The sequence below is a fragment of the Serinus canaria genome, chromosome 5, assembly GCF_022539315.1.
Source record: "Serinus canaria isolate serCan28SL12 chromosome 5, serCan2020, whole genome shotgun sequence".
In the NCBI taxonomy this organism is placed as follows: domain Eukaryota; kingdom Metazoa; phylum Chordata; class Aves; order Passeriformes; family Fringillidae; genus Serinus; species Serinus canaria.
This window is the reverse complement of record NC_066319.1, coordinates 2,568,513-2,592,233: the sequence shown is the minus strand read 5'-3', so window position 1 is coordinate 2,592,233 and position 23,721 is coordinate 2,568,513. Positions and strand designations below refer to the sequence as shown.

Sequence of the window (23,721 nt, the reverse complement as noted above, 5' to 3'; positions counted from 1 at the left end):
GGGAGGGATTAGCTGGCCCTGACTAGGATGAATTTAAACTCGTTCTCCCCAGAGATGAGCAGGATGTAAAATCAGTGCTGGGCATGTCAGTCATGCTTGCAAGGTGCTGGGGAGCTGCAATGGAAAGAGCAGGACACAGGGGCTGGGGAGACCTGGGCAGGAGGTGGAGGTGGTGGTGGTGGCAGGGCTCTGGCTGGGATTCCCTGGGGCAGGGGCTGAATGGACTTCTTGAAAAGGAAACCCAAGCTGCTGTGTGGATTCTGCAGCACCAGGCACCATTCATTCATCTGTCAGACCGCAGTTCCTGGGTTTTTCAGGCACTGGGAGTTTAAAGATTTCGAGGGTGTTTTCTCCTGTGAGCTGTAAAATGAGAGATTTTATCTAAGTTAAAGGATATTTAATTTTGCTCTAAGTTACTGAGGGTCTACATAAATATTGACAATACCTTTCTATAAGTTGCCATGAAAAAAAATTATCTTAGAACTCCCTAGTTTATTGGTCTATTTTAATAACCCAGCAGAACTCCTGAGATCCAGGAGAACTGATCTCTGAACTGTAAGGGTAGGAGGTGGTGCAATGCACAGAGCAGGAGTTGGCAGTTTTAGGAACAAACCCACCAAGCTCTCCATCCCCCCAGCTGGCAATGTGCAAAGACTGACTGCTTGCTGAGAAGCAGGTCTAATAATTTTGGGAGGGCTCTGAGGACTATACAAGCATATTAATATTGCCCTGATTTAAAAGGGAAATAATGAATCGAGAGGCCAAATTTAAATTTACCACAATATGCTACTGAGATAATTCAAGAAAATCGATAAAACCCCCAGAAATCCTGGAGAGATGCCAAGCAATAGCTGTGCTCCTATAAAAGAACCTGTAGTAGGATAAGTTTGTCACTATCAATAAATACAGACTCCCAAAGAATAAATTCACATTGGAATTTAACATCAGGAAAGTTTTATGTGGGCACTCAGATCTCTTTATTCTTACTGAAATTCAAATCCATGAAAGTCAGCCTTGTGCTTAATTCAAAGTACACATCTCTTTGAATGGACATATTTTGACTTGTCTTTAATATATTTTACTCAGTGTGATTTTTTTTTCTTTCTGTTTTTAAAGAGGACAACAATACAAGAGTTTTGTTTGAACGTGTTTTAACTTCAGGGAGCCTTCCACCTGAGAAATCTGGGTATGTCTGCAAAAGCAGTTTCACTGCTCTGGAAAAGATACATAACCTCTTTCAACCATAAATATCCCAAAGAAATTAGAAACATGAACAGCAGGACAAAATTAGGTACAGATGTTCCTTCTCCTTTGCATGCTGTCCAAAGTACAAACAGCTGTGACAGATTTGGGAAAGTCCCTATCCCACTTCTAGGGAAATTCATTAATTTATTGACTTTGAAACCTCACTGATGCAGGATTGTTGAGGATAGAGTGCAAAATCCTCCTGTACAGTAAGGATTCAGTGGTCTGAGCTGAGAAAGTGAGTCAGGAGTTTGTTAAGGAGGGTGCTGAGCATCTCCTAGCCATGAAAATAAAATAGGAAAAGAACCAGAAAGGACTTGGATTAACCACTCACTCCCATATTTTCATTACTACTTTTTAAGTTTCTTTCTCAAAAAAAAATGCTCACCAAAGCCTTGCAGTCTGAGGGTTCATTTCACCATTAGTACTCTGGTAGACAAAAGCATCAAAACTAAGGAATCAAATATGGCACTGCTCTGCACATTTGTTCTGCACTTCAGTTCTGATCTTTTGGGAGAAATATTTTTATACCCAATTTAAAAGTGACAAAACACAAGAGCTTAAAAGCTGAACCTTTTTCAAAGGTGAACTCAAAAGCTAAAATGAAAGTTGAATCAAGTCCAGAAATATGGTCAGATGTTGCTTAAGTTATAGATGAGATTTTCCATGGAGAAATCAGCAGTAACTATATATATTTTAGGCTGTATAAATTCTGAAGCGCTGCCTGTTATGTTCTTGCCAGTTAGAATGTGCTGGTCTGTTCAGAGGAACTAGATCATAATTCATGGTAAAGAGTCCTTCCTATGTCAGCATCAGAGTGAAGCTGTGTGTAGAGGATGAGCAGAGTGTTTGATAAAAGCTCACCTCAAATGCTGAAGTCCTTGACACCAGAATTCCTTTCCTTTCTGTAACAAATTCCTTTGCAGTCCACCAGACTGAGAGCTCTTACAGAAATACAGAAGGCACTGGGAGGGCAATGCCTGTTTTAGATGCACCTAAAGCAAATAGCAGAAATGGCCATGCACTCCCAGATGGCCTCCTCTGGATCTGTCCTCTTGTGGGTTTTAACTGGGTTGTGCTCAGTAATCTTTCCTCCTTCAGTAACTCTCTGTGTCCTGTTCTGTTCCAGGGAGATCTGGGCTCGGTTTTTAGCCTTTGAAAGTAACATTGGGGATCTGGCCAGCATCCTGAAAGTGGAAAAACGGAGGTTTACAGCCTTCAAGGAAGAATATGAGGGCAAAGAAACAGCTCTGCTGGTGGACAGGTACAAGTTCATGGATCTGTACCCTTGCTCTGCCAGCGAGCTGAAGGCCCTTGGTTATAAGGTGAGTGGGTAAGAACACTTCAGTTCATTGTTGTTCTTCTCAGTCTTAAGAATCTTGGGCAATTCCTTGTTTAGGACTTGCTTTATAGTCCTTCCCCTTGCTAGAAAAGCAGGTAAAATAGGCCTCTTCCTCTTCCTCCTCCTCCTCCTGGTCTCATTGGGCAGTAAAGTGCCAGAGGGCAGAAAGGAGCCAGGACCATCAGTAGCAGCTGCAATTTTGGGTATTCCTGGTTACCTCCCATCTTCCCATGGAAAGGTCAATGTGTTAATGCCATCACCTTGAGCTACAGGCCTCCACCCCACATCTGAGCTCTTCAAAAACCAGAATCCTGTGGGAAATTTGTAGGATCAGGTCATCTTTAGGAAATATGGCTGGCTGTCCTTCTGCTCTGAGGTGGCAGAGCTCCCCTAACTTCACTGGGAGCTGCATCAAACCCCACATGCTGCAGTGCCAATGTTTGTTGGGAATGGCTGAGGAAAGCTCTTGGCAGGGGTCTTTTCAGTTTCTTAGGGCTAAAGTGCTTTTGCTGCCATGTGGAGTTCAAAGTCTAGACCCCTCTATCTGGTGGTCTCCTGTTTTGTTTCTAAGCACATGTCTTTTTACTATTTCTGTCATTTAACACTGTGGGGAATCATTAGAACAGAACAGGATGTTGGTTTACATTTTTATTAAGGCTGCCAGAGAAGCAGAAACAGCTGATTGCCATTGCATGGACAGGAAGAGAACCCTCGATCCATGCTTCTAAAACAGTGCCTCAGCTTCCACTTACTTCTTACACAGAAAAGTAATGTATGAAAGATACAGATGCCATCACAGCAGCTGCATTTGACCATCACAGAGCTGTAAAATAATCTGATAGGTGGAAATCAGATTCACATTGAGCCACTGAATACTTTGAATGCAATGGGGGCAAAGTTGTTTTGAGGTTAGATGTGAGCTTACAAACAAGGACATTTTGCTAAGTGCTTGCAGGGCAGCGTGTACCTAAGATGGTGCAGTCCTGCTGCTTGGAACATGCCAAAACATAATCCTGTTTGAACTGATGCTTTGCATGCCTGCTGACTGCCTTATGCTTTACTTCTTTTCCAGCTAAAGCAATCTAGGGAATGAAATGAGGGAGAAATGATAGTTGTGAAGGCCTAGTGGTCTGCACCTGTTCACCTAAATCCTCTTAACCTAAAAAAGGAGCTGCTCCAAAATGACAAACACACGTTCAGGAGCAGAACCAAGTGTTTCCATTCCATTCCACTGGGTCGCTGTAGGATTAAAATCTTTAATGAAACCATGCAAGTTTTGCCCAGATGGTCTTGTAAGAGGCCATCTGAGATGATAATGAAGACAAAGTGAGAAAAAGCAACTGGTGCAAAGCGAGGTTTTGTTCTGTAATTGAAGCTAGCAATGTGATCCTGCCAAGTTCAGCACTCTCTAATTGGCTTTCACAGGATGTCTCCCGTGCCAAGCTAGCAGCAATAATTCCAGACCCTGTGGTTGCACCTTCCATCGTGCCTGTCCTCAAGGATGAAGTAGACAGGAAACCTGAATATCCCAAACCAGACACCCAGCAGATGATTCCATTTCAGCCAAGACATTTAGCACGTAAGTCAGGCTTTGGGAAGTGGTTGTGTTTCACCTGTGGCGAGTTAGGAACCTGGCTGTTCAGCCAGCCTAATCAGAGGCTTTCCTACTCCTCAGCCATCTAAACCTGTACTTAACTCCTAGGCTGTCATTTCACTGGCTTGCTAAAGGCACATGTGTTTTAATTAATGCCAAGGTCACATGGAAATAACTACAAGGAGTTTGGGGTCTGGTAAGTGGTAATAAGCTGTTACACACATCACAGAGCAGATGGCTGAGTGAACAATGTGGAATTAGTAGAGGCAAAAGGGACAGGCTACTAATTATTTGTATCAAATAACAATGCAGTGCAAAAGCAGCTCTGGCCCAGCTGTCTTGCACTGGCTTCACCCAGCTTTTCTCCCCACAGCTCCAGGTTTACATCCTGTCCCAGGCGGGGTATTTCCTGTTCCACCAGCAGCTGTAGTTCTCATGAAGCTCCTGCCACCTCCTATTTGTTTTCAGGTTTGTTTTAAAGAACTCTGAACGTTTCAGAAAGCTGTGGAAGACGTTCTGTCATGACAGAACCACAGTGTGTATCACTCCATTGAAAATAACCTTCTAAACGTTTTTTTTTCCCCTTTGGTAACAAATCAGGGTCCCTTTGTTCAAGTGGATGAGCTCATGGAGATATTCAGAAGATGCAAACTGCCAGACAGTAAGTTACTTGTCCTCTGTGGAGGCTGAACTAGTGCTGCATAAGACTTGGGTTTACATATGGATATTTCTGTCCCAGACCTCATTTACAGATTGTAATTAGTGTTTAAGAGCAGAGGAGATTGCACTGGAATCTGCAAAAAGATGTTTGCACTTTTACCTGGAGGGAGGCAACAAAAAGTCAAAAAAACTGCAAATCACCAGCTGCTCTTTAATATGTTGGTGGTATCAACTGAAAGAAAGAAATTAAGATTTTGAGGATACACTTTAAAGGCAGCATTTTCAGCAGCATTGCAGCTGTAACATAAAATTCCAATTTTGCAGCATGGTGAGGGATAACTCTGAGTGCACATTGTTGCAGTGCCTGGGCACAAGCTGCAGGCAGTGCTTTCTGAGCCCCTGCAAAGAAGGAAAGGAAGGTTCTGGAACAGAGAAACAGCACAGATCCTACAGCAGATGATACTATGCTACTCTTCATCCTCCTTGTTACTTTAAGGAAAAAAATTATCGTAGAGAAAGAAATGTAGGATTTCATTTCTTTGAGTGAAACTAAAATATCTATTTAAATTATGCAGGGTATTTTTGTGGCTTCCTCTGTTGAGAAGCAGAAACTGACTTGCTCTGCAGCCTCTCTGGTGAATCATGAACTAGTTCCCCTGATTCCCAAAAGGCCTTCCTGTTTTATTGCAGCTCTCAAATGACCTCCATTCCTGTGTAAAGGGAGGGCTCGAGCTGGAGCAGCATTTCCTTTATAACTGGTGTTCACCACAGCTCAGAGTTCCAGACAGCCAAGCCTTAGTCTTTGTAAAACAGGGCAAGAAAATGTCTCATGTTGCAGAAGTGTCCCCAAGGTGTCTGTGGGTGTCCCTGCTGGGTGCTGGTTGCTGGGCAGGCTCTGAGTTTCCCCCACTGAGTGGCTCTGTGTGTCTCTCCCTGAAGCTGTTGACGAAGCTGTACGGATAATCACGGGTGGCCTGCCTGAAATAGCTGTGGAAGGCAATGGACCTGTGGAAAACAACACCATTCTCAATAAGGCTGTCAAGAGATCACATGAGGATTCTGATGATGATGAGGAGAAAGGATCTGTAGTTCCCCCTGTACATGACATTTACAGAGCACGACAGCAAAAGAGAATCCGGTGAAACGAGTTTGGAGTTCTGCTGTGACAAAGACTTGCATTGAATCAGTCTCTTAAAAGTCAAGCATTTAAAGGGGACAGCTGCAAACAAAAAAATCCTTGAACATGGTTTTGTTACTGTGGTGCCTCTTATCCCATATGGTTCTTGATCTGAAAACAGCCCGAACAACCTTAGAATGTGCTCTGAACAAAACTCGGTTTTCAAAACCATAAGTGCAAAATGTCAAAACTGTATTTTGTTCTTCGAGGGTGTATACATCTACCACTTGAACTCTTGTGGGTTTTCAACAGTTTTATTTTAAAAACTGGATGGCTTATACTTGTGAAGCATTTTTAATTCACATTTTCTGGAAAACAGTTGTTCTCAGTTTGTTCATGTAGTGTCCTGCCTTATTGTTCGTTTTTATTTATGGCAGAATGTAAGGAATCTGTTTTGTAGTTGAAAATTTAAAAATAAAACGACAACAAAAGACCATTCCTTTAAAATAAAAGGATATCCATAACATCATGCCTCATTCTGGTTTTATTCAAACACAACAAGGTACTTCTTAAATATTACTCAGCCACTTCAAAAGCAATGCTAATTATACCATCACAGGAAATTCAGAGCATACATATTAGAATGGAGCTTGGTTTCCATTTTCTAGAGGATACAGCACACTTTGGCTTGTAATTCCAGGACTGTTTGAAGAAGACAGCATCATAAGACTAACTCAGTTCCGTGTGGGTAGTCCAGGAGCACTGGCTCACACAGCCTGGCCCTGGATACCTGCATTGCTCTTCTATAATGTACAAAGCTAAATGTTAATAATCAGCTACATCGTTGCACTTGTAATCTTCAAACAAGCTAAAGCAACACTGTGTGAGCTTTCCAAGCAGTTTCTATGCCTATTTCAGCTTTTAACTTGGAATTGGCTGTGATAAGATTGATAAGATCTAAGAACCCCCTGGACTGGAGGACAGTCAGAGCCTGGGGCAGATGAAAGCCATTCCCACCCCAGCACAGCTGCCTCAGGGCTCCTCTCTGCCAGGGCAAGGGGGAAGCAGCACCTACCCATGGAGATGGGGCTGGCTTTAGCCATCCTGGAATGTCCTCCTTGCTCTGCCACTCAGTTGCAGCTCCCAGTTTCTTTTAGAGAGGATGTAGAGAAACTGTTTGTCAAACACTCTCCTTAAATATAACAACCTGGGACAATCATTACCTTGCCCTTGTGGGAAGTTGCTGCAGTTCCTTTAGATCGTTCCTGTTGAAAGGCCCCCAGCACCTGTGCCAGGGGCATTTGTTCCTTTCTGTGGGCCCTGGAGGTGAGAGTGGAGCCAGGTGAGTACTGCACTCTGTTCCCTCATTCTAGGATCTTTCTGCTACACGAAGGCTTAGGATCAAACCCATCCTGTGAGGAGAGCTGGGATTCCCTGTGTGGGCCCTGTGAGCAGTACAAGCACTGCTGGCAGCACAGTCTCTGCTGCCATGGCAGGAGCAGGCACTCCTGGGCCCTGACCCTTGAATCCCACCCTGGGAGCAGCCATCTCAGTTCGGCTTTTATCCACTGCTAAAGCAGTGCCCTGCACCCTGCCACCAGTCACACACCTTTCAAGGACTTTTCTGGGTACCTGGTCCACCATGATGCTCCTCCCCACAGCCTTGAGCTCGTCCTGTGCCTTATCTAACCCTGTGCCTCTAAAGGCAGCTCCCAGGCAGGACTAATAACACAACAGCAGCAATTTCTCACTTGTGCAGCTCTCATGCAGGAAAGCTGCAAACAGCTGTGCCTGGGTTATCTGTCCAGGTGCCAGCTCCAGCAGTGATGGCTCTGGTAGCTCACTGAGCACAGGCTGAGGGAGTTGGTGCAGCTGCAGAGCTTTAGGCTGTGATGGGAGCAGAGCCTGCTCTAATGGCAAAGCCCAGCAAGCTGAGGCAGCAGCCTTGAAGGCCTCTGTAGAATCCTTTGCTGATCCAAACAATGAAATAGACCCTACTCAGAAACCTTTTCTTTTGGCTAACCAACCTCATTTTTGAGTTCTCAAAGAAGGATTTGGACATTCATTTGGCCAAGAGAAAAATCACATGTCTGAGCTGATGAACTCTCACAGGGTTTTGCTGGGTTTTTCCCTTGGGGAAGGGGCTTTGTAATGAATGAGAAAAGATTTGGTTTAGAGTTGCATAGGCTAATATAGGAAAAAAGGTCTTATTTCTTCCATCCCCCTCCAAACACAAAGTTGATGCAGCTTTATCCACACTGACATTCAAAGGAAACTGGAAAGGGAAGCATCAACAAGATCACATCAAGTGCTTCTGCAAGTTCTGTTTGGCTGACTCCTAAATTAACCTGCCTGTTGGCAATACAAGGGCCCTTCACTCATTTATCCAACATACCTTGTTTTTTTGAAAGACAGCACGTTCTGGTTTGGACAACCTCATACTTGGGCCACTTACTGTGAGTAACTACAAACTTTGCTTTCACAAAACCATCAAATATTGATTACTGTAATACACAGTTGTGCTCAACCAGAGGAAAATTTCACTTACCTCTCAGCTGAGCCTGAGATTGCAATGTAAGATCACTGGGCTCTTCTCCTCTATACAACATGTAGCTTATTAAATTCGAGACCTACAAATATTCTAAGTTTCAAGAACACATCTAGAAAGTGAAAAAAATCTACTAAAATATTCCCTGTATATTCAAACTAACATCAAACCATTCACCTCTCACAGTACATGAAAATTACTTATACTGCCCACAGTGCTCTGCACATGACATTTTTGAAGACATCATTGAATATGCAACCATCCCGTTGTAGTTTTTAAAAAAGCCCAAAATTTTCAACCTGAAGTTTCACACACTTTAAATCCACCTTCTGCAAACGAGAATTTACTTTAAAATCAGTATTTCACCTAAAAAGGAGTAAATTACTAGCAAAAAAAAAAAAAAAAAAGGTAAGAAATGCCACTTTTATCAAAATGTTTTAGCTCTGCCCTTTCTGAAATCTTTACAAGATATAAATACAGCTGCAATCTATAAGATTGCCACCTCTGGGAGTACTGTACATAGCAGAGGACAGTTACCCAATAACCAGAAAATTTGCTACAAAAATATATTATGTTTTGTAACATCTGCAGGTAAACAGCAAAAAAATGCTATTAAAAATGCAGTAAAATACAGAAAAAACTAGTAAGCCTACCATACTCACCATAATGTTACAGTAAAGTGCTGCTTGGCTTGGTGTTTTGTCTGGTAAAGTTCATCTTAGAATTTTAACTTAATTAATTCTTTAAAGTAAGATTTAAAAAAAAAAAAAAACCGAATCACCCCTTCTGGGAAGAACCATTGCTAATCAGCTCTGGATAAATTAAACAAAGTTCCCTGTAAGTTAAGAGTTAAATGCCCTCAAATGAGCCACTTAAACACAAAGTTTGATTCTTAAACTTGCCCTACCTATCACAAGCTCAAAAATCTAAAAATTGCAGCCAGAAAACTCCCATGATATCCCCTTCCCCAGGTTGCATAATTATATTAGAAATGCATCTCTCATCTTTCACCTCAGAACCTTTTTGGCATCTCCTGTGTTTCCCTCACCAGTCAGCACTCGTGGGTTAAAAGGAACCAGTATTTACACGGAAAGCTGTTTTCCTAGACAAATATTGGTACAAGTTTTATTTAATAGCTGACAATACTGTATTGATAGCACACAGACTGGTTTTATGATTCTTCTGACTTCCCTACAATTTGAGATTCTTCCTTAGTCAGTATTTTGCCAAGGACTGCATCATAGTAAGGGCTGAAGACCATTCTGTTGTAGTTGACAAGACGAATGTACTTGGCAGCAATCTCCTCCAGCTCCCTCTGAATAGGGCCTAATCCTCCAGGAATGGCAGGCAATGACTTCTGGTGACTGGATGCAAGATAATTCTCCAGAAACTTTTGAATTCGAGAATCTGGAAAAAAAAGGGTTTGGTTTGTTTGTAAAAGAGATGGTGAATTAGAAACAGCATCACCTCATGTGAAATGCAACAAGCCTGAATGTGGTCAGCAAGTTGGAAAGACAATGTGGAAACAACAAAGAAAGAGGAGCCCTGCACATCCCCCAGCCCCATCCCCCTGCCCACAGGCAGACAGAGCAGAGAACTCTCCAGACCTACCTATGAGCTTGGAGATGGAGTTATCAGGGCTGGCCACTGCCTGGATCTGCCCTTTCAGCACAGCCTCTCTCTCAGCTGAGAACGGGGTAAAGCCATGCTGGGAAAGGCAGCTGTTCACCTCAGCACACACCTTCTCACCCACGGTGGCCAGGGACTCCTTCAGGTTAAAGGAGCTAGAAAACATGAGGTACAACATAACTGTATTAGTTACTCACTGTTTTCCCACTTTTTAAAAAGAAATGATTCAATTAGAGTTGCCTTACTTATCAAATGTAGTGGGAAAAGCATAATGCAGATAAAGCCAATTACAAAGATAAATACAATTATATATACATGAAAAATAAAGCTGAGATCTAAAGCAAGGAAGTAGGAGAACATTCAAGACTTCAAGCCTGAACAATCCATACACATAAGAGCTGACTTTCTGCCTGAGGACAGCTCTGACTAAAGCAAAACCTGGAGGTTGTAATCACTGACTCTGCAGGCAGCTCACTGTGCCACTCAGGTTTTTGGGGAGCCTGGCCCAAACTCTGAGCAGGGGCAGCTGCTGGCACTCTCCTGTGCCAGTCTGGCACCACGAAAAACACACTCTAAAAAGAGCAGCTTGTACAAACCATGAAAGAGCAGAGCAAGGAAAGACAGCTCTGCGTGAGTTAGCTGAAGAAAAACTGGACTCATAGAAAGCCCTCATCACTTCCTCTGCATTTCCTGTAATCCCCAGCCAGAAAGTGGCTTAACCTGATCATTTCCCAGGGTGACAAGAGAGCTCCAGCTGCCCTGAGAGCAGGGCTGTGCTGTACTCACGGGAGATGCATTCCTGTCAGCAGCACCTTGACGATGGTTTTGATTCTGTCGGCGAATCCAGGCACGTCGATGAGAGCTGGGCCTGCTGCACTGAACGTGACCAGCAGCACTGTCCCCACCACCAGGAGCTGCTCCAGCTCCAGCTGCATCTCCAGGAAGCGTGTTTGGTCCATGAGCAGCGTCTAGGAGCCAGCACAGCAGGGAGTCAGTCTGCAGGGCTGGGAAGGGTCACTGGGTGCAGCAGCAAAGGCCCAGGGAATAGCAGGCCAGCATCAGGAGCACAGTGAAAAGCACTGGCTCCTCTCGCCCAGCTAAGGAGGTTTCAGCACTGAGAGACCAGCACCTGTTAGAGCTGCCCCATCTCCCATTCAGGGATCAATGGTTTGGCACTGTATGTGTTGCCAGGCTACAAATCCAAACAGCTTCTGCTGTCTGCTGGGAACAGAGGTGTGGAACAAGCACAGAAGCAATTTTTCTGTTAAATACCTACTTCTGGAAAAGGCCTGTTCACGTGATCCCACTTCAGAAGCTTCAGATAGGCCTGGTTTTGTACAGCAGTGAAGCACAAGGCAGAAGCTCCACCAGTGGCACCATCGTTACAGTGAGGAGGCAACACTTCATGTCCCAGCTTTGCAAGATCATCTGCTGCTTCTTGCAACCACTTTGTGACAAGGTCTAAAGAATCTAGAAGAACAGGGCAAAAAACACTTGTTGAAAAAATTCCTTTTCACAGTTAGGTTCTTCCAGCAATAATTTCCAAACAATCCCATTAGTTACTATGACTAATGCCCGTGATATCAGGTATGACATGCATTTCATTTATTGCATCAAGCAGAACATCTAAAACAAAACCACACAGCTACAGGAAATCAGAGGTGAGATGATGCTGGGTAATCATGCCCTACACTGTACTGAAATAAAACTGAATGTACCAAGGGCACAACCATTGTTCTGGCAGACTTTTTCTAACCACGGTTTTGGGGCACAAGCCCCAAAATGTCATTTACCATACGAATTCTAGAACTTATAAAAATATCTGAGTTCTTTTCATCATCTACAAGCAAAGACACGCAGTTTACTGGGAAGTCAGGGGGGAAGAAAGAAAGGAACAAAGTCATACTTGGCTGTTTCTCAAGAAACTCCTGAAACTTCTTTCTTTCATATTCAGCAGACTGCTGCATTAATTTTGGCCTAATACTACTGACAGCGAAGTTTGCCATATCCATTTTCATTAGGTCTAATACAGAGAAAATTGCTCTAAACAAACAAACAGAAAAAGTTATTCAAGGCTGCATATGTTTCAGAGGTGCTGTTTACAAGATTTATTACAGGTTGTCTAAAGAAAGAGCAAAAACATGCATGGGAAACAGTAACAGCTTAACAACTTCAGAGCATGAGACAGAGAAAGCTGGAGCAAGCATTTACATGCATGCATGTGCCTCTTCCAAATGGGAAACAAATCTTGACCTCCTGTACAAAAGCTTCCATGGAATTAACTTCACTAGCTCCATAGATTTTATCTCCCAGGATGTGCAGTATTGTATATGAAAAGATATCTGGGTTTCCAAGCTTGCATGCCATGGCTGTTGGCAGCCTGGAAAGCCAGCCTCAGTGGGAAGTGAATAATCAGACCCAAGGGGCAAAAAATAAAAAAACAAACAAACACCAAAGAAAAACACCTGAGTTTCAAAGCAACCTAATTCCTGCTGGCAATATTTCTGCCAAGTCAATCCTGAACTCCTGGAATCTTTTCAAATTAGAAAACAGCTAATTTGAAAAGAAGCTTCTTCCCAACTACTGAGACCTTGAGCTGTTCCACTGAGAACATGGTGGCAAAGCAGAAGCCTGGATGCTCCCAGATGTGGAACACACACTCCCTTTAGAACTGACAGGGAATGACACTGGGGTAAAGAGAGCTCAAACTGAGAGGAAAGGACAAACTGGCTGGAAACCAGTAATGCTTTTCCTCTAAGCCCCTGTGTGCTTATTTCACCTTCCGCTGCTGACATTCAATTCTGATACAAATTCATCTGCTACCTTACAGCTTATTTGCATTTGACATTTAAGCAAATGTCCTTCAGTGACATGCAGGAGCCAGACAAATACTCCAACTCACCAGATCAGAGATGGCCCTTGTTAATGACTCCTGGAGCAACTCTCCCCTTCACACCCACCATTTCCCTATTACTCTTTTCTTTCTAGGAGTTTCAAGTCGCCCCCTCCACTTCTCAAATTATTTAAGGGACTCTGAACATGACTAATAAATACATTTCAGTACCTGAAAAGAGGAACTATTTCATTAATATCTTTCAGTTTCTTAATGTCTTCATCTCGAGCTGGAGCACAGAGAGTCCCCATCATCCCAATAACAAATTTGACCAACTTAGAAATGTCAAGGGCCCCATTCTCTGCCTCCTGTTTTATCAAATCCAGGTCAAGAACTTCTGTAATCTGGCTTCTCAGTCTAGTATGTCCAGGCAACAAGAACGACAGAAGGCTCTGAAATGGAAAGTTAACAGTGCATTAGTTCTACATCAAAGACTACAAGGATCCAAACAGTTACTAAACCACCTCTCAAAAGAATTATAGAATCATAACATGGTTTGGGTCAGGAGAGACCTTAAAGACTATCCGGTTCCAAAAGCCTGCCAGGGGCAGGGTCACCTCCCACTAAACCAGTTTGTTTAATGCCCCATCCAACTTGGCCTTGAAGACTACCAGGGATTCTTAACTAAACCATAAATAATTGATTTTTTATTTTTAAACCAACCACTCACCAACTCCAAGTGTTTCACCTCACACTGTGTGATACTGAAGTTACTAAGTGGTAAACCCTCTGTGGCACAGATCATACTTCACACTGTTGTGCTTGGTTTTATCAGCCCAGTGTTGGAGCATCTCACTGATTCCATAACTAATACCAGTGCCATAACGTGAAGGAAGCTTGGAACTATGGAACTGGTATTGTTTACCTGTTAATCACCTGACATGGTTTTGCATTTGGTTGTACATTCAAATTTTTCCTCTAGGATTATACGGCTTGTAGATGTTCACAGTGATACAGTAATGAAAAAGAACAAGAGGATTTTTTATGAAAGGCCTAACTCCAACCACTTTTGCTCATTCATATCAGTGCAGCTACTCAAATTCAATCAATTCCCTTCAAATCACATCATCTTACCTCTTTAATTTCTCCCAATAACTTAATTGCATGATCATATGTTGGGGGGTCTTCCTTCAGCTGAGCTTCCAGACAGTCCCAGAAAGCTTTATGCACAATATCTCTGACTTTCTTCTCTAAGCTGTGAATAAACATGTTTAAAAGAATGATACTGGTCTCTGCACCACCTTACAAAGATAACCTGCAGCTCCTGAAGCACAGCATGTAAGAATATGAACATAATGTAGTAGTAATGATATGATGATTAACAAAGATCCATCATTTAAAGTTACTCAGAAAAGCAAGAAAAACTGGACACAGGATTTGGAATGGTTTATGTCCTAATACAAGGTGACACACCAGCAAAGGTGGCTACAAAGTAAAACCCTTCAAAGTATTTATCACATGCTACATCTAGAAAACTGGACCAAAACAAAAATAGCAAAAATTACATTTTGTCTTCCAAAGACCAGTATTCATGTTCCTTTTAAAGGCCCCACTAAGTAAAATCAATTCCACCACATAAAATTCAGTAGTAAACCTAACAGAAATTAAGTAACTTCCCTGACACAAAATCTTCAGTTTCACTACATAAGTATTGCCCCTACTCTGGGATAAGGGACCAGATCAGTTTGTATACAAAAAATATATGAATTCCACTGCTTCAGTACCAATTCCTAATTCAAAATATTGACAGTTCCTGTTCATACCAGGTGTAACTTCAACACTGGCCCCGGTGGAGACCAAGTTCCCTCCATGAAATATGCTCCCCCTGTTCCAAATCCAGCCAGGAGGCTGTCAGCCACACCTCACTGTGTGTGTGAGACAGAAAAACAGAAGATGAAGCTTCTTCTGTTCTCCCTCTCCCCTCTCAGCAGGGCCCACAATTACTGCAGACTCTCACAGAGAAGGAAAGGCTTCCAACTTGAAAGGAGCAAATAAAACACAGGAATCTCTTCCCAAAATATCCCTGAAGAAACAGACAGGAAAAGCTAAAATAACCAGTTTCCTCTTACTCCCACAGGCAATGAAAGCTTAACAATTGCTAAAAGCACTACCTACATCTGCAGCCAGCCTGGGGTACTGGAAAGGCTCTGAGTCCTGGGACAAGGGGACACAACAGAAACCACAGCTCTCTGGGGTTTGCACCACACATCTCCAATTAATCCAAGAGGTTCTCCTTTCACACACACACATCTGGGGAAGCAGAACTGCACAGTTACCACCTTCTTCTTATATTCTTTCCTACTTCCTCCCAGGCACTTCCAGACAAGACACCAGCCAGAGCCTTTACCTGAACCCCCAGAGCTGCTCTGCAGTTCTACAAACACAATTTTATTTAGTATTTGGTACCAACCTTACCTGTGTTCTGGCAATTCAGCTGGTTTTATCTGGAAGTCTCCATTCACCACAATTTCATGTGCCAGTGCCATGTTGGTGACTCCCTTTGCTGTCTCCATGAGCTCTTCTATGGACACAGGCCGAGAGGGACTGGCTGCAACATCAATTACACTGTCAGACACTTCTCAACAAAAGCCTGCAGAAAGAGTCTTTTGGACCCTTTCCACCTTATTGACAGTACAGAGGGTCAAATGACAGCATCAGCTGAAGATATTCCTCCTTTCCTTCCCTTCCTCTCCCATCTGGTGGATGACACAAGTCTGGAGTATTTCAAAACACCAAGGAGTGGATCCCAGTTGATATTCTAGGCTCAGTATGTCAATTGCTTATGTCAATTGCTTCTATCAAGCTCTTTTAAAAAACACCTCCAAACAAAACCCCCCACACAAACCAATACTTCTTTAGGATGGCTTAATAGCATCTTGGCATCTTTCTCCACATTGTAGGAAGAAATAATTACAAACAGCAGCATTTTCACCATACTACTCCCACAAATATTGTGCAGATATTGCCATTTCAGTTTTACATTTTTCAAGGAAGTGATTTCATCATTAAAGCACTCAACAAACAATCACCATCACTGTTAAGCAGCAGCACACCAGTAGCTAATTATTCTCATTACTTCCAATGCAAAGGGCACTCCTCCAAACTCTTTTTTTCCCCCCCAGAGGCCATTACTCAAACAACAGAGGACAGCAGCAGTGGCAGCATCAATGCTTAAGAGCTCTTTCCCTGGCAGGCATGTGGGACTGAGCAGGATGGGCCAGCAGCCTCAGACTGGGCCCTGAATAAGTGACAGGGTTGGTGCCCTGATCCATTCCATTCTATAGTTCATTCACTTCAGCTACAGTCCAGGCACAGGAGCTAATCCCAGACTAGCTAATCCCATCCCACATATTAATCCCGAAAGAGAAAGAAACCAAGCAGGGATCTTCATAGGCTGGGCTCCCTGAGAAATGTTTCAGGCAAACTATGACCATCTCATTTGATAAACCATGTTGATGGACTTCAGTAATTACACAGAAAAGGTCCTTCAAAAGGAGTGTCCATCACTTGTCTGCCATGCAGAGCTCTTCTGAGTTCATACAATTGGGTTCCAATGTGCTTGCTTTTCATCAATATCTTGCTCTTTTCATGCAGCTCTCCTAAATCCTTATTTCCTTCTGCTTGGAGCTTAACCTTGCCTAGTGACTCTGGGAACATAGCAAGGATTGCTATTCTGAGAAGAACCAGCAGACAGCAAAGTTCACAGTGCTGTTGTCCAAGAGCCAAATGACTTCACTCCAGCACTGGGGGCTCTAAGAGCTAAGACTCTTCCACTGGCCAAAGATTACTCCTAAATCACATCACTTCATTCTCATACCTGCTCCCTGACATGAGGGAAGGGCTGAGATCAAACCACCTCTTTGTGGTACAGTGCAGTGCTAGACTGTGCCATGCTTTTTCCTTCCATGTGTTCAGGGCCTCTCTTCATACAAAAACCCCCTTTCCCACCAGGCAAACAGCAAGGCATGGGAACAGAAACTCCCTCAGAACATCTCCTCTACCACCACACTGAACACAATCAAAAAATAAAAAGAATGCAACAAACAAAATGTTACTCCCTCCAGAAATATAGAAGCCTGAGCACTTCTGCTTCTTTGAATTGAATCTCAGGAGCCAAAAAACATCCCCTTGGTTTTATCTACAGATTTGCCAGAAATATTGGCTCCCATATTGCATCCAGACCTTCATGTTAAAAGCAGAATGGCAAAGAAAAATATGCCTTAGGAAAAATATGCAGTCCTGCTTATATGGAAGCAGCATTAGGATTAAATATACAACTTTCCATCTATCTTGTGAGGGGGCTGACAGGACATCCCTTTGTTGATAACAGCCTTTTCTGCCCTGCAGTGGGAGCAGGGGCTGCAGCAATGCAGCAGGTTCAGCTGATAAGGCAAACAGCAGAGTCAGTTTAGCTGGAACACACTGGGGTGGTGTTCATCCATTCCCAGAGCACAAACACACCAGGATATTTAGGATACATGTGGCTCAGAGCAACGTGGTCATTGTGTACAATTAAGAAAATTTAAACACTCTGTGTACAATTAGGGAGATAAAAAGAAAACAGGGAGAAAAGTGTTACAGTTTCAAGGCATAACATCAAGAGTCCCACTGTATTTCATTGCAAGAGAGTCAGACTTGCACAGAATGCTATAAAAGACTAGGATTGCCCCCAACAACAATTACAGAACTGACTTTTTTTGGGTGTATTTCATAAAGCAGTTTTGCTTACACTTGGGTGTATCATCTCTGTGTGACCCTGGAGCACTCTGTCGTATTCTCTTTCGGACAGACCGATCCGAGTTGTCCAAGCTCTCCTCCTCATCATCCTCCAAAGCACTCAACTTTTCTTCACTTGAATTTAGTTTGTCAGGATTCTGAGACATTTTCAGTTGGTTCTTTGTAAAAAGAAAAAATATGAAAAGGGGAATGAATAAGCATTTTCTGACATGGCTGAGAGAGTTAACATCACCAGGCGTCCTCTTGATTAAGAAAAAAATTAAGAATGAAAGAATTCTTATGAGGAGTTATATGAAGTCATCCCCATAATGGCAGGGGACCTGGACTCAGTGACTCACTTCCCATCTCCCACTAAATGGGATGCTTTCAACACAGCTACCATTTATTTACTCTGCAGTCCTAGTCAGTTCTCAAAAATCTCAAACTGTTCCTTTGCCATAATGATAGAGATGAGAGAAAAAGACACTGTTTTCTTTCCTAGCACTGCTTTTAAGATAACAACAAAAAACACCATCACAAACATGTTTTACAAAAGATTATGAGGCAACATTTCCTTACTACACAACAATAAATCTTCCTGAACATAACATATACCTGAACTATGGTCTGCCCCAACTGCTCACAGCTTAAAAACTTCCCTCTGAGCCATCCAAAAGCACTAAGAAGCAGGAAAAGAACTAGAAAGAAATTAATGTAAAATTCTATTCCCATATTTTCATTACATTCAAGAGTCCTGATTTATGCATAAAATATCACAGTTGTTTGGATTTTTAAATTAAGACAGTAAAGAATAGCTTTTGTAATTAAAATCCTGGTTTATTAGACATTACATATTAAAGGATATTTATATCACACTGTAGACACCTGCAGGGTACCCAAAGTTACACTGAAAAAATTACCAGTAGAAAGCCAAGTCTCACTTGGTTCCTTATCTTCACTTATTCCATTCTCAGATTTCCCTATCAATAATGTAATTTCTACATCCACCATTGAAAACTATCACACAGGAAGTGCTGCTCAGGCTTTGATTTCACAGAAATCTCTCACACAGCATATGATGTCTCTAAATTAAATAACTTAGATGTTCTGTGAAGTGGGAGTCCGGAAGAGTCTGCTCTAAAATACAAGAAAGCTCCTGGAAAAACAGCAACTTCCTCTTTCCCCTAGTAGCCCACCATCCCCACTTTCACATTTTGAAATAAACCAAGTTCTCAGCAAGAGAGGCACTCTCCAGAGGCACCTCACAGCCACTGAGAGAAAATACAGCATCAAAAACTACACTGAAGAGGACGCAGCAGAAGCAAGCAACAGTGCAGAAATATAAAATGCAGCACTGAGAATTATTTTCATACAACAGCTGTAATAACTAACCCTGCTCCAGCAGTGCTTAAATTGATTGCACAATGTGATTCCTCAGGACAGCTGGAAAGCTCAGGGCATGTAAGGAACAGCTTTGCTCTACAGCAATGACTCAGGATCATCATCTTGCTTGATGCATGAGAGACAACAGCATGCAACACATTGCCCACAGCACTGTGTCATTTCTATTTTAGAAGAGAAAACAGCATGAGAAGCTTGGGAGGAACAACACAGGAGAAGACCCCTGGCACACAGGCAGCAGCACAGGTACTGTTAGACTCACTCCACCTCTAGATGGAGGAGGAGGAGCTCTGTTAATAGAGGGGCTGTTCACAGAACAGAGCATAGCAACCACTGCAATATAAAATACAAACAGCACTGGTTAAAGAGAGGGTGGGAAAAACCTGTTGTTGAATTTGGCTAGGATAAAAGCATTATCATAAAGGCTTCCACACTCATTCCAGACTAGATGGTCGTTCTTCCCATCCATTCTCTTCCACAAAGCATCCTCCTGAAGTCAAATTTGAACCACAAGGATGACTCAACCGAGCCCCACTTAAGTCTTTAATGCACACAACAATCCCAGTGCCTTGCAATCTCTCACTGCACTTTATCCTCACTGCCCTGAGAAAAGCAGAGAAAAACAGTAAATTTCATAGAGGGGAAGCTGGGGTTTGACTTCAGCTGCTTGAGGACTAACAGAAGATAAATGACAGGGATAAGAGCATCAGTCTGATGCTTCCTAGCCCCAGCTTTGCCCAGCAGACCATCCATCATTCCTACCACACAGACTACACCCTAAAGTGTTGCCTTCCATAAAATGGCACCTCAAGAGCCACAGTTTCAAACCCAGCCCAAATTTCATTTAATTACCATTTGTTTCAGAAAAATCCTATTTCAGCTATGGAGGGCAGGTATTAGAACTCCTGGGCCATTCTACCAAATGACTGTTCAGCAGATGATGTAAACAGGCACACTTGTTGGTTTAGTTGTTTAGTTTGCAATAGTCTGCTCTTTTCTGATGGATTACTGCTATTATTGCCAGAACACATCTAGAACATATCCTCTTTCCACTGGGTAAATAAGCTTGACAATACTTCTTCCAGAAGCATGACCATCACCCCTCCTTTCACAGAAACAATTCCGCCTCATAATAGAGCAAACTCTACTTCTTGGCACTCCCCTTGCATTTATTTTTAATGAGAACAGAAACGCAAGAAGAAAAACGCAACAAATTAAAATCTAAACACAACATTTTCCACAGCTTCATTTCATTACGTGATGGGCACCTGCACGAAATAAACTTCACTGTGCTGCCCTGGAGCACACACAGGGTCGGCACTAAATAAACTTCACTGTGCAGCCCTGGAGCACACACAGGGTTGGAGCAGCAGCTCCTGGCTCCCAGCGCTGTCCCACCGTCCGAGCCGGCCCTGAGAGCCGCGCTGAGCCCCGGCCCAGCACTCCCGGCTGCCTTTCCCAGCGCCGAACTCTGCCCTTCCTCGGTTCCCCTGCCGCACCACAGCTGCTTTCCCTCATAACCCGCTAGCAGGCAAGCCGCAGCCTGTCCGCCGTCCCAATTAGAAGGGATGCTGTGGAATCCCACTGTTTCCTCCGCCGCCCGTTCCGTGTGAGGCCCTGCCAGCCCATCACTACCGGCGGCTCACACCGCACCGTCCCCATCCCCACCGGCCCTGCAGCAGCGCCGCCGCTCCCGCCACATTTTCCCTTCGCAAGGCCCGGGAGATCCGGGCTCCATCAATGGGCGAAGGGGGAGAACGAGCCCGGGGGGCCCGTGGCTTGCTGGGCCGAGCGGGGGGCGGGGGAGATGCAGTGCTGAGCCCGCCCGGGGCCCCGGCGCTGGGCTGCGCTGCCCGCCCGGGCCCGGAGCCTCCACGCCGCCCGCTCGGCGCTGCCGGGCCCGGGCCCTGCCCGCCGCCCCCGGCCCCGCAGCCGCCCTCCGCCCCGGGCCGCCCCCGGCAGGGCCGCCCCGCCTTACCGCCCTCGGAGCAGCCGCCGCGGCCGCCGGCTCGGACGGGCCCGGCCCCTCCTGCGGCCGCGGAGCGGGGCTGGGCCGGCGCCGCAGCCCCAGCGCTGGGCGGGCCGCGGCGGCTCCGGGGCGGAGCGAGGGCCCCGCGGCCGAGCGGCTGAGGGGCCGCTGCCGGGACCGGGGGCGCCAACGGCCTCGGGGCGGCCGAGTGAGGAGCTGGTCCCGAGCCCAGGCAGAGCCCCGCGGCCGGACACCGATGGGTGCATGGATAGACCGGGGTCTGCCCCATCACACAGCGCTGGTTCAGATCAACCCCCCAGCAACCAGGGAACGCAGTCCGGGATTGTCCTTAGGCACCTCATACAGGTCACGGAGTGACCGCCAGTTCCTCCAAAGAGGAGTCTGAGGCACTCAGATTCCCTAAATCACCCTAAAAAGAGGAAGGAGCTGCTGACCCTGCCCTGTGCCCACCTTTAAGTGCCCCGGGCTGCTTTTCCGTAGCCCGAGCAAGCCTGGCGGCAGGGCCAGCCCGGTGACTCCCAGGGCAGGGGATCCGTGACTCGGGACTCTGCAGCAGGCGATGCCCACCGGCAGCAGCTCAGTTCCCAGACAGGAATCTCATCCTCCTGACCGAGATGTTACAGCAGGCAGGAGGTGAAAAGGAAAATACTTCTGCTGAAGAGCAAACCAATCCAACACCACCACTAACTTAGGATTTCCACTCCCACATTTTAAAGTATGAGCTAAGACAATTTTTCTGAGGAAGTACATTCATAATAAAAACCTTTCAGTTAAAACTAAGAACTATTACTACTAAAAAGGCTTGTGCCTCCCTGCTAGGTTTCAGGAAATGATTATTTTTAGAAGTCCTTTCTAATTAACTAGAAGGAGCTTTTGACATTTTTGTCTGCTGTCCCCCATCAGGGCACAGTAAAACATTGTCCTGTTTCCTGTTGCATGCCAAGTCCTTCAGCTCCATTTCAGAGAAACACTCTGGCCCCTGGCAGCAGACACCAGTAATCACTGAAGCATTAGTTAGTGAGACATGAGTCTGACACAAGATGATGCTCTTTAAGAACAGCTCACCACATGTGACTGTAACGTAATTAAATTAGTTTTTGCTCCTAAATAAAAGAACAGAGCTCAACACTTTAAATGGAATAAAATTTGGTTGGCATTTTTTTTTCCAACAGCAGCTGTAATGAAGTTTTGGTGATATCATTCCAAAGATAACTCCACAAGAGTCAAAATTAGATTTTTGATCATGTTATATATATACACACTCACATGATTGCAGTTGCCTGAGTTGCAAATCTTGGTATTTCCACTGTAGACCAGCCATGATGAAGAAATGCCACAAGAAAAGCCAAAGGCTCTTCATTTGCTCCAGCACTTTGCTAATTACAGCTGGTGCCATCAGTAAAAGTTACAGACAGAGCAAAACCCTGCAGGGATGAAGATAACCAGCAACAGTACATCCTGTGGCAACCAAAGCCAGACTGACTTAAAAATCCAGGCTGACTTTACCACCCCAGGAGAGCCAAGTCCTCAATATGGTGCCATTTGAGCTTAAAACAGCACAGTAATTTGTCACACACATGGGTTAGCTGGCTGGCAAGCCTGAAGAAAAGCTGTGCAGTATCAAGCAGAACATGTTCTTTAGCTCTTCTCAGCACCCAGCAAGTCAAAGATCAATGTTATGTCATTCTCACATAATCCAAGGCAAATTAGGGAAAAGAAAAACAACAAAACATAAAATTCAGTGCTGGGGCAAAAAGTGGCAGAGAGATTTCATTCATGATGCTTTTCATCTCAGTGATTTTGATACTTAAACAGAGGGTGTACATGGCTTTTGGGGAGGAAAAGGAAGTGGTATTTTTGGGGGGTCCTATAAATGGCAATTTACAATGAGAAAACTAAACTAAAATAAGGTCAAACTCAGTTTACTGTTGGCATTGGTAATAATTACCTAATTCCATCAATTTCCTTCCACCACAAATAACTTATTGCCAGATACAAATGAAATATAAAATATTTACAACTACTTAGTGTTTTTGCACTGCTGTGTCATAACAAGTAATCATATTTTACACAGAATTAGTAACTCTGTCCCTCCAAATACTGCATAAAAATACTTGGGATTACTACTATGAAACTGATCTAGCAGCCTCTTTCTCTCTTTGTCAGCGAGCTTTGAATCTTCATCATCAATAGCTTTCAAAAGGACAACATTCAATCCTTTGTTTGTGTCTTCGCTGTGGTGGAGCGATACTCCTCCATCCAGCCTTTTGGCAAAGTTAACCTGAAAGGAACGGTGAACACTCAGAGGATTATCACCACCTCCCCCACCCTGGAGATTCCAGGACCCCCCTCCTTTAGATATCGACATCCGCTTTGTTACAAACTCTTTTGCCACCACGCATTCTCTTTGAGGCATGACGGGAGGATTTTCAAATTTTTTTTACAAGCTCACTGGGAATAGTGCCCTTGATATCTTGCTGGGACCTGGCCTTTCTGCAGGGCCCGCAGTTTTTTTATTGCTGACCATTTTGTTGCAGCGCCCCCTGTGACCGTTGATCAGAACGAGAGGATATGCAAAACAGCCGC

At 44.1% G+C, this 23,721-nt stretch overlaps 2 protein-coding genes across 6 annotated transcripts in view; one reads left to right on the top strand and one right to left on the bottom strand.

Annotated features, from left to right (window-relative positions):
- CSTF3 (cleavage stimulation factor subunit 3) overlaps nucleotides 1–6,487 on the top strand; it is a 48,031-nt gene extending 41,544 nt beyond the window's left edge. The window contains exons 16-21 of the mRNA XM_018921975.3: nucleotides 1,117–1,186; nucleotides 2,375–2,570; nucleotides 4,013–4,166; nucleotides 4,555–4,649; nucleotides 4,782–4,842; nucleotides 5,781–6,487. Of these exons, the coding sequence (XP_018777520.2) occupies nucleotides 1,117–1,186; nucleotides 2,375–2,570; nucleotides 4,013–4,166; nucleotides 4,555–4,649; nucleotides 4,782–4,842; nucleotides 5,781–5,983 (779 nt within the window). The 3' untranslated portion in view covers nucleotides 5,984–6,487. The remainder of the gene's footprint in view (nucleotides 1–1,116; nucleotides 1,187–2,374; nucleotides 2,571–4,012; nucleotides 4,167–4,554; nucleotides 4,650–4,781; nucleotides 4,843–5,780) is intronic.
- A 3,114-nt stretch (nucleotides 6,488–9,601) lies between these two features.
- On the bottom strand, nucleotides 9,602–21,180 carry TCP11L1 (t-complex 11 like 1). Of its 5 annotated transcripts, none has more exons than XM_050975861.1 (11): nucleotides 21,124–21,153; nucleotides 19,137–19,309; nucleotides 17,758–17,923; nucleotides 15,444–15,576; nucleotides 14,103–14,223; nucleotides 13,200–13,420; nucleotides 12,042–12,178; nucleotides 11,412–11,605; nucleotides 10,922–11,103; nucleotides 10,118–10,290; nucleotides 9,602–9,913 (listed from the first exon to the last, which is right to left on the bottom strand). In XM_050975861.1, the coding sequence occupies exons 3-11, from the start codon at nucleotides 17,909–17,911 to the stop codon at nucleotides 9,678–9,680; spliced, it is 1,551 nt and encodes a 516-aa protein (XP_050831818.1). In that variant the 5' UTR covers nucleotides 17,912–17,923; nucleotides 19,137–19,309; nucleotides 21,124–21,153; the 3' UTR covers nucleotides 9,602–9,677. The 5 variants fall into 5 exon arrangements, with proteins under 5 accessions (XP_050831818.1, XP_050831819.1, XP_030095840.1 ...); XM_050975862.1 differs by lacking the exon at nucleotides 21,124–21,153 and adding an exon at nucleotides 18,360–18,442 and having other exon boundaries at nucleotides 19,137–20,942; XM_030239980.2 differs by lacking the exon at nucleotides 19,137–19,309 and having other exon boundaries at nucleotides 21,124–21,180.
- Between the last annotated feature and the right edge of the window lie 2,541 nt (nucleotides 21,181–23,721).

Coding starts and splice junctions, on each gene's coding strand:
- TCP11L1 (XM_018921977.3), bottom strand. CDS start 18,476: ATGGGAATAGAATTTTACATTAATTTCTTTCTAGTTCTTTTCCTGCTT. Junction 14,224..15,443: donor GCTGAATTGCCAGAACACAG/GTAAGGTTGGTA, acceptor GTTTATTCACAG/CTTAGAGAAGAAAGTCAGAG. Junction 9,914..10,117: donor CTCCATCTCCAAGCTCATAG/GTAGGTCTGGAG, acceptor TTTTTTTTCCAG/ATTCTCGAATTCAAAAGTTT.